Source organism: Chrysochloris asiatica, unplaced genomic scaffold, assembly GCF_000296735.1.
Source record: "Chrysochloris asiatica unplaced genomic scaffold, ChrAsi1.0 scaffold00498, whole genome shotgun sequence".
Lineage (NCBI taxonomy): Eukaryota > Metazoa > Chordata > Mammalia > Afrosoricida > Chrysochloridae > Chrysochloris > Chrysochloris asiatica.
In genome coordinates, this window is record NW_006409016.1 from 327,300 (window position 1) to 341,950 (window position 14,651).

The window sequence follows — 14,651 nt, forward strand, 5'->3', positions numbered from 1 at the left end:
TGATTCTTCATAGAAGTGCATACCTCCCTAGTGTTACTGTTAACTGTATAGACCTATTGTTTGGCTGAAAATTGAGCCACAGAGATGAGCTCTGCTTCCGGCCTGAAGGGTCAGCGCTGAGTCTTGACTTCCTATCTGTCTGTCATCAAGTCCATGCTCTTAAATGCGTGGCACTAGGTAAGTTAACAGTCCTGAGCCTCTGCCATATTACCTCATGTAGTGGGGCAGTATAAAAGAGAGTGAAAAACAAGCCCTACTGAAAGTTTAGTATGGGAACTAACATTCTCTAAGTGAAAGGAATCCAAGCAAAATGAAGTCTTTGACAACTTCAATCTTTTCTCTGTTTATCATGATGTTATTTATTGGTCCAGTGGTGAGGCATTTTGTTTTCTTTATATTGAGTAGCAACCCCCTGCTGAAGGCAGTGGTCTTTGACCTTCATCAGGAAATATTTAAAGTCCTCTTTGCTTTCGGCAAGCAAGGTTGTATCACTTGCATATTGCAAGTTGTTAATGAGTCTTCCACCAATCCTGATGCTACATTCTTTTTCATATAATTCAGCTTCTCGGATTATTTGCTCATCATAAAGATTGATTAAGTATGATGACAGAATACAACCCTGGTGCACGCCTTTCCTGATATAAAACCATTCATCGTCCCTTGTTCTGTTTGAACGACTGCCTCTTGGTCTATGTACAGGGTCCTCACGAGCACAATTAAGTGTTCTGTAGTACCCACTCTTCTCAATGTTATCCATAGTTTGTTATGATCCACACAGCTAAATGCTTTTGCGTAGTCAATAAAGCACAGGTAAACATCTTTCTGGTGTTCTCTGCTTTCAGCCAAGATCCGTCTTGACGTCAGCAATGATATCCGTCGTCCACTTCCTTTTCTGAATCCAGCTTGAAATTTTGGCAACTCCCTGTTAATGCAATCATTTAAAATTATCTTTAACAAAATTTTACTTACCTGTGATATTAGCAATATTGTTCAGTGATCTCCGCATTCTGTTGGGTCATCTTTCCTGAGAATGGGCACAAATAAGAATCTCATCCAATTGGTTGGCCAGATAGTTGTCTTTCAAAAGTCACAAAGATGAGTAAGCGCCTTCAGAGCTTTATCATTTGGTTGAAACATTTTAATGTTTCGTCAGTTCCTGAAGCCTTGTTTTTCACCAGTGCATTCAGTGCAGCTTGGATCTTTTCCCTCAAGAACATCAGTTGTTGATCATAATTATGCTACCTCTTGAAATGATTGAACATTGAGCAATTCGTTTTGGTATAGTGATTGTATATTCTTTCCAACTTCTTTTGATGCTTCCTGTGTCATTCAGCATTTTGGTCATAGGATCTTTCAATATTGCAACCTGAGGTTTGAATTTTTTTCTTTCAGTTCTTTCAGCTAGAGAAGTGTTTTTCCCTTTTGTTTTCCTAACTCTAGGTCTTTGACCATTTCATTGTAATACTTGGCTTTGTCTTTTCAAACTGCCCTTTGAAACTCTGTATTTAGCTCTTTTACTTCATCACCTTTGCTTTAGCTTCTCTACATTCAAGAACAAGTTCCAGAGTCTCTTCTGACATCCATTTGGTCTTTTCTTTCTTTCCTTTCTTAATGACCTTTCGCTTTCTTCCTGCATGATGCCATCCACTTAATAGTGTATCTGTTATGGCAGCAGTGGTGGTGGTGGTAGAAAACGAAAATCATTTGGTACCAGAAGAGTGGGCTACTACTCTAATAAATCCTTAAATTGTGGAAGGATTGTGAAAATGAATACAGGTTGGAAGAGTTGTAAGTTACCTTGGTTGGTGGTGCAAACCCACCAGCTGCTCCTCAGAAACCCTTTACAGGGTCACCATGGAGTCCTGGGGTGGTGCTGTGGGTTAATGCGCCAGACTGCAAAGCCGTTTGAACTGCAAGGTTGGCGGTTCAGCTGCTTTTTGGAAACCCTATACAAGGTCGCTGTGGGTCGGAACCGACTCCACGGCACTTAACAACAACAACATGAGTCAGAACCGGCTCGATAGCACTTCACAACAACAACAACAATGGGTAGAAAATGGAAGACTTCTTCAGCACCACCACTTGTCTGTCAGTTTGCTGTACTGTGGTCGCCTGCATGATGCTGGACGCTGTGCCACCAGTATTTCACATGCCAGCAGGGCCATACGTGGTGGACAGGCTCCAGCAGAACTTCAAGACTAAAGCAGACAAGGAAGAAGGACCTGGAGATCTAATTCTGAAAAAATTGGCCAGTGGAAGTGTTATGTCATGGATTGAAGTGTGGATCCTAAAATATGTGTAAATGTGACTGTGTCATGATTCTCAGTGACTTGGCAGTTGTGTAATGATGCAATTAGCCTACTATGTAATGATCTACGACATAATTCAATGTGATAAGCCAATCAGTTGTAAGAAGATCAAGGGTCACAGCCCTAATCAGATGTAAGGGAAGCTTCGTTGGGGTGTGTACTGCAGCACCTTTTATCTTGCAACAGATAAAAGGAGAGAGAAGCCAGCAGAGAGAGAGAAATTGCTACTACCAAGAAAAAAGAGCTAGGAGTAGTGTATGTGTTTTGTATCCAGCGTCCCTGTGCAGAGAGCTTCCTTGATCCAGGGGACGATTGATGCTAAAACACATGGAGATCTCCAAGAGACGTTGAAAAGAGACGAGGACCTTTCCCCAGAGCCACCAGAGAGAGAAAGCCTTTCCCTAGAGCTAGTTCCCTGAGTTTGGACTTCTACTCTCCTAAACTGTTAAAGAACAAATTTCTTTTTATTAAAGAATCCACTTGTAGCATTTCTATTATATCAGCACCACATAACTAGCACAGTTATAGATAGCAGCAGAACACTGATACTTTGGAAGGCACTCAAAATATGACTGGGGAAGAGCTGCCTCAAAGTAGTCGGGCCTTCATTTGCTGATGTGGCACAACTCAAACAGAAAAAACCAGCTATATATATTCATTAGTGATCAGAACATGGAATATGTGAAATATGAATAAAGGAAAATTGAAAGTAGTCAACAATGAAATGGAGCACTTGAAGATAAATATCATAGGCATTAATGAGCTGAAAGAGTCTAGTTTGGGCCATTTTTAAATTTGAAAATCATATGACCTACTATGCCATAAACTACAAATTCATTGTCAAAAAGAACATTTTGGGTTCTGTTCTGAAGTATAGTACTGTCAGTGATAGGATAAAAGGAAGATCCGATTATATGACTGTTATTCAAATCCATGCACCATCCACTAGAGCCAAGATGAAGAAATTGAAGATTTCTACCAACATCTTCAGTCTGAAATTGATCAAACATGCAACCAAAATGTATTGATAATTGTTGGTGATTAGATGGCAAAAATTGGAAAGAAATAGGAAAGAAAATATGGCCTTGATGATAGAAATGATGCCACTGGTCACATGATATAATTTTGCAAGACTTATTCAGTGCTAATATCTTTTCTCGATAACATGAACAATGGCAACTATACACATGGACCTTGCTAGATGAAATGCACAGGAATTGGAAATAGACAAGGAGAAGAAAATATGTAGAAATAGGCAAGGAAAAGGTCAATATTATTAGAATAAATCCAAGGGCCTATTATGGAACAGATCATCAATTGTTCATATGCAAGTTTACACTGAAACTAAAGAAAATTTAAACAAATCCATGAGAGGCAAAATACAACCTTGAGTATATCTCACATGAATTTTGAGACCTGCTCATGAATATATTGAACACCTTGAACTATGAATAAAAACCAAACAAGGACATCATAAATGAAGAAAACAAAAGATCATGAAAGAGACAGAAAAGAATGAAAAGACCAAAATGTATGTCAGAAGAGGCTCTCAAACTTGCTCTTGAATGTAGAGTACTAAGATCAGTGGAAGAAATTCCATTCAAGTGCTGAACAGAATATTTCAAAGGATAGCTCAAGAAAAAGTACAGTGATCATAATGAAATGTGCAAAGACCTGAAACTAGTAAACCAAAATGGTTTGGCATTTCTTAAGCTGAAAGTACTGAAGAAAAAAACCAAGTCTTGAATTACTGAACGATTCTATGGGCAAAATATTGAATGACCCAAGAGGCATCAAAGAAGACAGAAAGAATACACAAAGTCATCCTACCAAAAACAATTGGCCAATATTCATTCATTTCAAGAGATAGCCTGTGATCAAGAACCAATAATATTGAAGGAGGAAATGCTTTCTCCTGAAGGCATTGGTGAAAAACAGGGCTCCAAGAATTAACAGAATATCAGTCGAGGTGTTTGAGCCAATAGATGCCATACTAGAACTGCTCACTCTTCCATGCCAAAATGTTTGGAAGACAATTACCTGGCCAACTGACTGGAAGAGATCCATATATGTGCCCTTTCAAAAGAAAGGTGATCCAACAGAATGGGAAAATTATCAAACAACATAATATTACACTCATGTAAAAGTTGAAGACAATTAAAACACAGTTGTAGCAATATGTCTGCAGGCAACTGCCAGAAATTCAAGCCACACTTAGAAGAAAGGGGGTGTGGAATGAGGGATAGTGTTGCTGATGTCAGATGAATTGTTGAGTGACAACAAAGAATACCAGAAAGATATTTACCTGTATTATATTATCTATGCAAAGGCATCTGATGGTGTGGATTGTAAGAAATTATGGATAACATTTTGAAGAGCGAAAATTCCAGAACATATAATTGTGCCTTTGCAGAGCCTGTACATAGATAGACCCAAAGGCAGTTGTATGAAAAGAACAAGGGTGCACTTTGTGGTTCAGAATCAGAAAAAGTGTGCATCAGAGTTGTGTCTTTTCACCATACGTATTCAATTTGTATGCTGAGCAAGTCGACTGAGAAGCTAAGTTTCATAAAGAGGAATACAGCATCAGGATTGGAGGAAGGTTCATTAGTATTTTGCAATATGCAGATGACACAACCTTGCTTACTAAAAGTGACAGGGACTTGAAGCAGTAACTAATGAAGATAAAAAATATATAGCCTTCAGTGCACATTATACATGAACATAAAGCAAAAGCCTTACAATGGAATGAATAAGCAACATTATGATAAATGCAGAAAATATTGAAGTTGTCAAGGATTTCATTTTACCTGGATCTGCAGTTAAGATCAATGGAAGCAACAGTCAAAAAACAATGGATTTCCCCAAAAAAAGCTAAAGAGGATATAGAGAAACTCTGTTAACTGATGGTATGTGGAGGGGATTATAATCAATGTAATGAAACAAGGTATATGAAAGTTTGAATGTGAAACCGATGATGTGCCCTGAAAACTTTCACTCAATCCACAATAAAAACCTTAAAAAAAAAAATAAATAAACCAATGGATTGCATTGGGCAAAATTATAAAAGGCCTCTTGAAAGTGTTAATAAACAAAAATATCACTTTGTGGACTAAGGTGCTTTCAATTGCTTCATGCATGTAAAAGCTGCACAATGAATAAGGAAGACCGAAGAGGAATGTATACCTCTGAATTGTGGTGTTGATGAAGAGTGTTGTATACACCATGGATTGCCAGAAGAATGAACAAATCTGTCTTGGAAGAGATACAGCAGAATGCTAATTAGAAGGGAGAATGGTGAGACTTTGTCTCAGGTACTTTGGACATGTTATCAGAAGGGAATAATCTCTGGATTATTACTTCATCATGGTTGGTGAAGTAAAGGGTTAATGAAAAAAAGGAAGACCCTCAATGAGATAAATTGACGCAGTGGCTGCAACATAACTACAAGTAGCAGTGATTGTGAGGATGACACAGAACCAGGCAGTATTTCATTCTGTTGTATGTAGTTTCCTATCAGTTGGAACAGCCTTAAGGACACCTAACAGCAATAGCAACAATAATGGAAACCTAGATTGCCTTAAGGAGCTCTGGTAGCGTAGTGGTTACGAATCGGGCTGTGAACCGCAAGGTCAGCAGTTCGAAACTTACCAGCTGCTCCGCGGGAGAAAGATGAGGCTTTCTGCTCCTGTAAAGATTTATAGCCTCGGCAACCCTGTACAGGGTCGCTATGGGTCGGAACCGACTCGACGGCACTTAACAACAACAACAACAGGATAAGCATTGAACTGCTAACCACAAAGTTGGTGGTTCAAATCCACCAGAAACTCCTTGGGAACACTATACAGGGTTGTTATGAGTCAGAACTGACTCAACGGCACACAATAGATTGCCTTTAAGAGACTGTTGGTACAATTATAGATGTCATAGGCAATCCTTATGAGGGCTCCGAAAGATGGGAGGCGATTTATAGAAAGTCTCTTTTGTCATATTGGAATACAACAAATGGTGCTAAAAATGTGGATGTTAAATGTGTTTCTGCTGATGCTTTAATAGGAAATGATGAGTGTGTGATTGAACAATGGAGGATGGGTGATGCTTTCTATTCATTGGCACAGAACTTACCAGAATTATGTTCAAATGCTCGGCAGAAGGTATCACTTCTAAGTGATGACATTGGAGAGCTGGATGATGAGATTTCTAAGCAAGATCTTAATGAGGCCATGCAGTTTCTCCTTGCTGCTTATAGTAAAATGTGAGAGAAAAGAGATGGACTTACAAATGAATTGTGCAAAAAGAGGGGAGTAGTTAATCTTACAGTCCAGGAACAGATGACCCTAGGATCATTAAAGAAGAGCACAAGCGAAATGTGGGACCCTAGCCAGAGAAACAGTGACACCAGAGACAGAGGCAGAGATGAGGACATGGAGAGAGGGAGCAGCTGAGGACTCTAGACTCACGGAAAGAGAAAGACTGAGAGCTGGCGGCCAGAAGGCAGGCTTGCAGAATGGGCCCTTTGGTTGTTTCAATTATTATATATTTCTGAGTGTTTTTGTATACACCCCACCACCACCACCAAAACAAACAAAAAACATCCAGAAGGAATAGAAGTAAATACTGTTGAATGATTATGCACAAAGGGGATTGTAATCATTGCAATGAAACAATGAGTGTAAAACGATGTTCTCCCATGTGAACTATCACTCAATTCACAATAAAAACTTTTTTAAAAAATGAAAACAAAACTTAATGATCTGGAAAATTCTGTTATACAAACTAAGGATGCATATTGTATAATGGTCACCAATGACGTGGTTACACAAGTTTTTGTTAAAGAGATTTAGCCTGTGTCTAATGGATATAACCAACTACCACAGCAGAAAATCCATCAGCTTAAACTGAAGAGGTCAGAGGTAGGATGAAAAGAAAGACAACTGCCTATCTCTTGGAATTCAATAGCCAGGAAACAGGCTATAGGAGATACATCTGTTGTCCTCCAAGAAAAGGAAAGGACCATCCTTGTAATAATTTGGACATCAGCAGAACTATTGGAAGGAACACAAAAGCAGAGCCTTCTTGGTTTCATTGGGTGGGGCCAAAGTCTCTTGGCTCCCCAAGCCCATTGCCCAGATGGTCCTGGAGAACAGAGAATTAGTTCAAGCCCTGAGTGCTAATGCAAACCATGCATCTGAATTTGGGATTTGTTTAGTGTCTGCTTTCCTTTCCTTCCCTTTAATTTCTCCCATCTGTAATGAAAATGTCTGTCTTGTACTTGTTTATCATTGTATTTTGAAAACAAATAACTTGTAGTCTAGATTTGACAGGTTGAAAAATGAAGAGGAATTTTGCCCTAGGATAGAAGATATCTAATGTCTCACCCATATTTAGATGATCCAGAAGATGATATTTTGGACTTAGAGAGCCTTTTGGGATGATGTGATGTGTTGAATGTGTTTTGCATTTGTCAAGGCTAAGAATGTTGCAGGGGGATAAAGGATTGAATGTTATGGATTGAATTGTGCACATCCCCCCAACATATGTTGTAAATCCTAACCTTTATGCCACCTCTGGTTAAGATCCCGTTTGAGAGTGAATGTTCTTTTAATGGGGCAGGAATAGTGTGGGGTATGTTTTGAGTCAATCTCCTACAAGAGATAAAAGCAACAGATTAGGCCAGGAGAGTTTGGATAAAATAGATGCCAAAACACATGGAGAGATACAGGTCACCAGGAAGCTGAAAAGACAAGGACTTTACTCCAGAAATGACAGAAAGAGAAAGGCTTTCCCTCGAGTCAGCACTCTGAATTTGAACTTCTAGCCTCTTACACTGTGAGGAAAAAATTGTTTGTTAAATCCACCCACTTGAGCTATTTCTGTTATTGCAGCATTAGGTTAACTAAGACAGGCACTAAATAGGGTTATGATGGCTTAAGAGAGAATTATTCTTCTCCTATACTGACTGACATCTCCGGTTCTTGATTTCTACTCCACCTATTTTGTATAGTAGGAATAATTTGTTTCACTAGTATGATTGTAATATTTGCTCCTTGGGTCATAGAATTTCACTGGATCTAAGATCTGTTCTAAATAACTCAGGCCACCTTACTCACAGCAGAGGAATTCACTCCTGTTGAATAGTGTTTGAAGGAAAGTAAATAAAGCTATACAAACGAGTCATCAGAAAAAGAGAAAAGAACGGACGGAATTTTTGAGAATAAAATTATAACATTTAATTTCATGCAAATGTAGAAAATGTTTTCTATTGTATGATTTTCCAGGTTGTTCCAAGGCACTTGGGATAATTAGATTGAAGTTGAGTTACTGCTGGCTGCTTAAGAGATGGAAATTGTTTGCTCTCATCTTGTTGGAAAACACAAAGTATAAGCTTACAGAAGATTTCAAGCACCATTTGATCACTCTTCCCACGAAGAAGGCGTTGAAGAACATGATTGATATTTTCATCCAGTGCTACTTCATGAGACATATTTGTACACTTTCTAGTATAATATAAATTGAGCAGATTCAAAAACGGAAAAGTTGCGAATATTGAATATTATAGCATGCTTTCATTTTGATCATTTTCATTAGTAGTTACAAAGATACTTGTTTGCATTCTATGTATTGGTTGGTTTTGCCTGAGATTATACTGTTTGGCCTACTGTGTATGATGTTGATGATGTCATACAGGTAAGAGATGTGTCTTTATAAAACCTTTTCAAATGAGTAATTGTTTCCATTTATAATAAATAAGCACTTACCTTCCAAAAATCATTTGTTCGCCTGAGTGTTTCTTCTATAGATTCAAAGTCATTGCCACTCTATTTCTATTTAGGGGAGTGAGGAAATAACCCAAATTGAAATATGTTTTATAAAGATCCCTTTATTATTAAGTCTTAAACAGGACAAAGACAAGACAAAAACAAATCATGTGGATAAAGGGTATAATCATCATGAGGCCATATGGAATCCAAAGGTTTCAGTCACATGTCCATTATAGAAGATGGAAAACAAAAGGCATTCCTTACAAAATCATGATAGTTGCAGGCGAGACAATGGAAGCTGGAAAGGAACCATGATTGGGATACGTACTTAAAGTGTTGTTTTTGCCGTTGAGTGCCATCAAGTCGGTTCCAACCCATAGCGATCCTGTATAGGGTTTTCAAAGAGTGGCTGGTGAGCTTGAACCGCCGACCTTTTGCATCAGTCCAACGCATTAGCCCTCAGCACCACACCAGGACTCCTTTAGTACATACACTATTGCAGATTTACAGGATTGACTCTGGGACACTCTGGCCACCTTGTCAGGGTATGACTCAGCCATTTAGCTTCATGAAGATAGTATATTGGGATGCGACAAGTTGAAGTGAATTTTGAGAGTCCTTTTGAAAGGAGTGAAGGAACAGATTTCACTCAGCCTGAAAGAGAGGCTTAGAGGAGGCTGTTTTTTGACTTTCTGTGTGTAGATTGGATGTAGAGTTGATAAATTAACTACAAAAAATTATTGATTTTAAAAGTCAAATTAGTAGTCTCTGCAGCCTGAGGCCCTGCCTCCTTTTTTGCATCTCCTGCCTTGGAAGCAGCACTGGCCTCTGCCCCCTTGGTCTGGTGCTCCTTGCTCTCCGGGGTGGCAGCCTTCCCTTCCTGGGCAGTGCCCTCCTCACTGCAGGCACCAATCTCCCCCTGCTCCTGCTCTTCTCCTGTGGGAGGAGGCAGAGGAATCACCTCCACCCTCCTGCCAATTTCTCTTGAAGGACAGGCGGCTCAATTTGAAAGAGAACTTCTTGGGGGTCTCCTTGGCAGGAGCCTTCCTCTTGGCCTCAGTGCTTTGAGAGCGGGGTACTGGCTCGGTGGCATCGCCGGTGGCCCCAGCTGCCTCATCTGTACCGTTCACAGGGGGTGACTCCCCTTCCCCCTTGGAGGATGTCTCCTTTGCTCTTCCCGTGGCCGTTCTCATGTCCGCTGGCTTTGGCCGGGGAAACTCCTGCTACCTCCTCGGCGTTCACGTGGCCCCGAGGAGCCTTAGAGCTCTGGCTACCCATGCTGGGTGCAGGGGCTCTGCTGAAGGATGCCCAGAGCCACCCCGCAGGGGACAGTTTGTGGGGTAGGCCTGGCCGGCAGACGGGTGTGGCTTGATCCTGAGGGGGAGGGGTGTCTGGGGGAAACCGGGCTGCACCCGCTTCTCCGCTTGTGATCCACTAGCCGCACCCATGATTATTGGCTATTGGTTTTATGCTACCTCTTGAAATGGTTGAACAGCCAACATTTCTTTTTGGTACAGTTAGTATTCCTTCCTTCTTTTGATGCTTTCTGAATCACTCAGTAATTTGCCAATGTTGTTGTTGTTAAGTGCCATGGAGTTGGTTCCGACTCATAGTCACCCGGTACAGGGTTTCCGATGCTGTCAATCTTTACGGAAGCAGAAAGCCTCATCTTTCTCCCGCGGAACAGCTGGTAGTTTCAAACTGCTGACCCTGAGGTTTGCAGGCCGATTCTTAACCACTGCACTACCTGAGTAAAGGAGCTCTGGTATATACCCCAGACCAACGTGAGGGACCACTAGTCCATTACTGATTGTGTGGGTTGGAAATGTAAAGGTGGAAATTTTTTAGCAAAAGGAGGGGAGTGATGGACTTTGCAGTCTAGGAGCGAAAATCCCTAGGACCATTAAGGGAGAAGAGTGGAGAGCAGGACCCTACCCAGAGAAGTAGTGATGCCTGAGATGGAAAAAGAGATGATGATATGGAGAGATGGAGCGGCTGGGGACTTTAGATGGGGGCGGGATGAGGGGGCGCAGGCTTGCAGGGTATACCATTTGGTTGGTTAATGATGCATGGAAGGAATTGTAACCATGGCAATGAAATGATAGACGATAGGATAAATTGTAAAGCTAATGTTCTCCCATGTAAACTATCACATAATTCACATAAAGCATTAAAAAAAAAAGAGAGAGAGAGAGAGAATGCCAACACTGTCCCAACTCTTGAGGCAGAAAAATGAAAATGAAATTATGAACAATTAATAAAAATTATGTATGAAATACATAATCTGGGCCCGAATCCATATATATATATAAAACCATAAATATTAATAATCTTAAATGTTTTTATCATAAATTAATGAAATGAAAATAAGATGGTACTTATGAAAACACACTATATGTACACCATGCACTTAGAAACATTTCATTTATTTTTCATAGCACATATTAAAGTTTACATACCTGGTACTTATAAACCTTATTTTTTACATATTTGTATATGCCTTTATCTCTTTGAAATGTTAAGTAGTATATAGGAGTCCTGGTGTGATGCTGTGGGTAAATGTGCTGGGCTGCAAATTTGGTTTGAACCTCAAGGTTCAACCGCAAGCTCACCAGATGCTCCTCAAAAACCCTACACAGGGTCTCTATGGGTTAGAGCCTACTCAAATGCACTTAACAACAACAATAACTAATCAATGCAATGAAGACATAAGCACTATGGAGACAGAATATTCAATAGTGCATACTACTTGGAAAATGGGTCTCTAGAAGGGAGGGAGGCTAATCTTACAGCTCAAACAGAACTGTTTTTTCAAGACAAATTCATTTTTGCAAGTTAAGATTTTAAAAAGCTACTGTGAACTTCTGCTATGAGTCAGAACCCATTTCCGGGCACATCACCACCACCACCACTACCACCACCACCGCCACCACCACCACTACCACCGCCACCGCCACCGCCAGCACCAGCACCAGCACCACCATCACCATCACCACCAGCAGCAGCAGCACCACCAGCACCAGCACCACCATCACCAGCACCACCACCACTATGAACTTCTGAAGGAGGGGATTCCTTCAAGTGTTTCATGAAATCTTCTGTTAAGTGAGTGACTTTGTGCATAGTGAGGCTTAATCTCTGTCTGAAGCTTTGAGAACAATAATTACACTTGTATGGTGTCTCCCCTGTATGAAGTCTTTCATGAATAAGAAAACTTGATTTGTGTCTAAAGCTTTTCTCACAGTAATTACACTGAAAAGGTCTCTCATCAGTGTGAGTTATCTGGTGCAGAGTGAGAGCACTCGGTCGAATAAAGCCTTTCCCACAAGTACTACATTTATAAGGTCTTTCACTTGTATGAATTTTCTGATGTCTTTGAAAACTTGATGTGTGATGAAAATATTTCCCACACTCCAGGCATTTATATGTTTTTGCTTTAAAATGAGTTCCCTGGTGCCCTATAAGGTGTGACCTCCTAGTGAATCGCTTTTTACATATGGTACATTCATAGGGCTTCTCTCCTGTGTGAATTCGTTGATGTCTGTTAAAGTCTGACCTACGAAGGAAGGTTTTCAAACATTCAGGACACTTATGACGTTCTGCTCCTGAATGAATAATCTGGTGCCCAGTAAGTAGTGACTTCCGAGCAAAACATTTACCACAATGAGAACATTTGTGAGGTTTCTCTCCTGCACCCTCTTCCTTACTGGGTCTAAGGGTGACAGGCTCTTCCAGATTAGAACTTCTAGGGGTTTCTCCTACAGGGTGGTTCTGACCATCTCCAAGCTTGGATAAACCTGGAAGGTTTACCCATTTATTATCTAATTGTTCACAGTCTGGAGGTAAGTCACGAGCAAGAAGAGCATTCCCGTCCAGATTCTTCTGTTGTGAAATGTTCTCTTCATTTTTTGTCTCAGTATCAAAACCTAAGAGGACAAATACAAACTGCTGATGTTATCATGTTCCAAGAAGTATAATACAACCAAATGCTATTTGATCTCAAGCATGTGGTTCATTTCCATTAGGTAATCACTCTTTCTATCCCAAACCCAATCCAGAAGAGCATATCCTCTCAGAACAGAAACAAACAGAACGAAACAAAACGATGGATCTAGGTCTTACCTGGCTCAGGAAAGGGTGGACATTTCCTAACATCACCACAGTTCAGGTTATGTGTCCCTGCCTGTGGGAGCCACACCTCTGCCACTGTGGCCTTCTGGGAAGGTCCCGGAACGTGGGTCTCAGGTAACTCCTGATGGAGGTTTGGGAGTTTATGTGGAGTTGCCACAAGTGCCACTTCCTCCAAGGGCATATCCTGCCCATTGACCTGGGGAAAATGACAGAACCCATCAGTCTAGCGTCCAGACCAGCACTGCATAGTGGAAACATAAAGTAAGACACACAGGTACCTTTACATGGTCTAATGTCCATGCAAAAACAATAGAAAAAAAACAGCAGAAGCCAATGTCAAGAGACTGGTTTACTTAACCCAGAATACGAAGAATGTCATGAGTTCAGTGTATAATCAATATGTTATTACTGAAGTATCTCGCATACTTCTCTGTACTGAGCCTTTGGGCTCTGTTGTACATTTCACACGTATACATATGTCAGTGTGGACTGGGATACACTTCAGGTGCTCAGTGGCCACACATGACTAGCGGTTGCTGTATTGGGTAGTCCAAGTCTGGACCATTGGTAGCTAGAGTCTTAGTTAATAAGCAAAACCCAGGAGAGAGAGAAAGATGAGATGCCCCAATGGAATCCATCTCTGACATCAGAATGCTTTGGAAGGCCCTGCACTGTTTGGACAAGAAACCTGGCTTTAGGCTCACAGCTCTTGCTGTGGTCCTAATGCCCACTTAGAACCACCAAGTACCATCCCCCAAAGATTTTGCAATATAAAGCAACTGTTATAAGAAATTAGGCTGTTATATACTAATGGTACATCTGTGAATCAGAAGTGACTTGTCAATTCCGGAAAAAGATGGCGGATCGGGTGGAAGTGTAGTGAAGAGCTCTGCTGAGAACAACACAGAATACAGGACCAAGAAGGCTCAGGGAATGGTCCCAGTACTCTGAACCACATATAAATGAATATCTAGAAGGTTGGAAGACTTACAGCTGGGGAGTTTGTGGCAGAAGCAAGAAATCAATTGCTTCCTGGTTCAGGACGCTCAGCTGTTCCAGGAGCAGCCATTTTGTGTGGGGCCAAGTGGGGCAAGGATCAGAGCATCCACGGACGCCTGACAGAGCCGAAGAGATAGAGGTGTGGACATACTTTTTTTTCTTTTTTTTTTGGTATCTTTTTGTTGGTCCCTTGCTGTCTGCGTACCTCCATTCTGGTGACTATAGGGGTCCCTGAGCTGGTGGATACTCCAGCCCCACCCTCGGAGGGTTCTACTATGCATGTGCATAGATCCCCTCGAAATTTAAAGAGACAGTACCTACTTAAAACCAAGCGGCCGACAGATACTCAGCCCAAAAGCAGGCCTTGAACTTTTCTTGTTTGCTTTTTGTTCTTGTGTTTTTTAACACAGGAAAGAGAAGGAGAAGGCTGTAAGGAGGGAAAGAGACCTCA

The 14,651-nt window shown here is 40.8% G+C and overlaps 1 protein-coding gene and 1 pseudogene across 1 annotated transcript in view; both read right to left on the reverse strand.

Moving 5' to 3' along the window:
- Positions 1 to 9,797: 9,797 nt before the first annotated feature.
- On the reverse strand, positions 9,798 to 10,348 carry LOC102818758 (annotated as a pseudogene).
- Positions 10,349 to 11,802: 1,454 nt separating this feature from the next.
- LOC102819123 (zinc finger protein 449-like) overlaps positions 11,803 to 14,651 on the reverse strand; it is an 11,639-nt gene continuing 8,790 nt past the window's right edge. Inside the window, exons 2-4 of the mRNA XM_006877445.1 lie at positions 13,193 to 13,397; positions 12,106 to 12,996; positions 11,803 to 11,834 (exon numbers count right to left, since the gene is read on the reverse strand). Coding sequence (XP_006877507.1) covers positions 11,803 to 11,834; positions 12,106 to 12,996; positions 13,193 to 13,397 — 1,128 coding nt within the window. The remainder of the gene's footprint in view (positions 11,835 to 12,105; positions 12,997 to 13,192; positions 13,398 to 14,651) is intronic.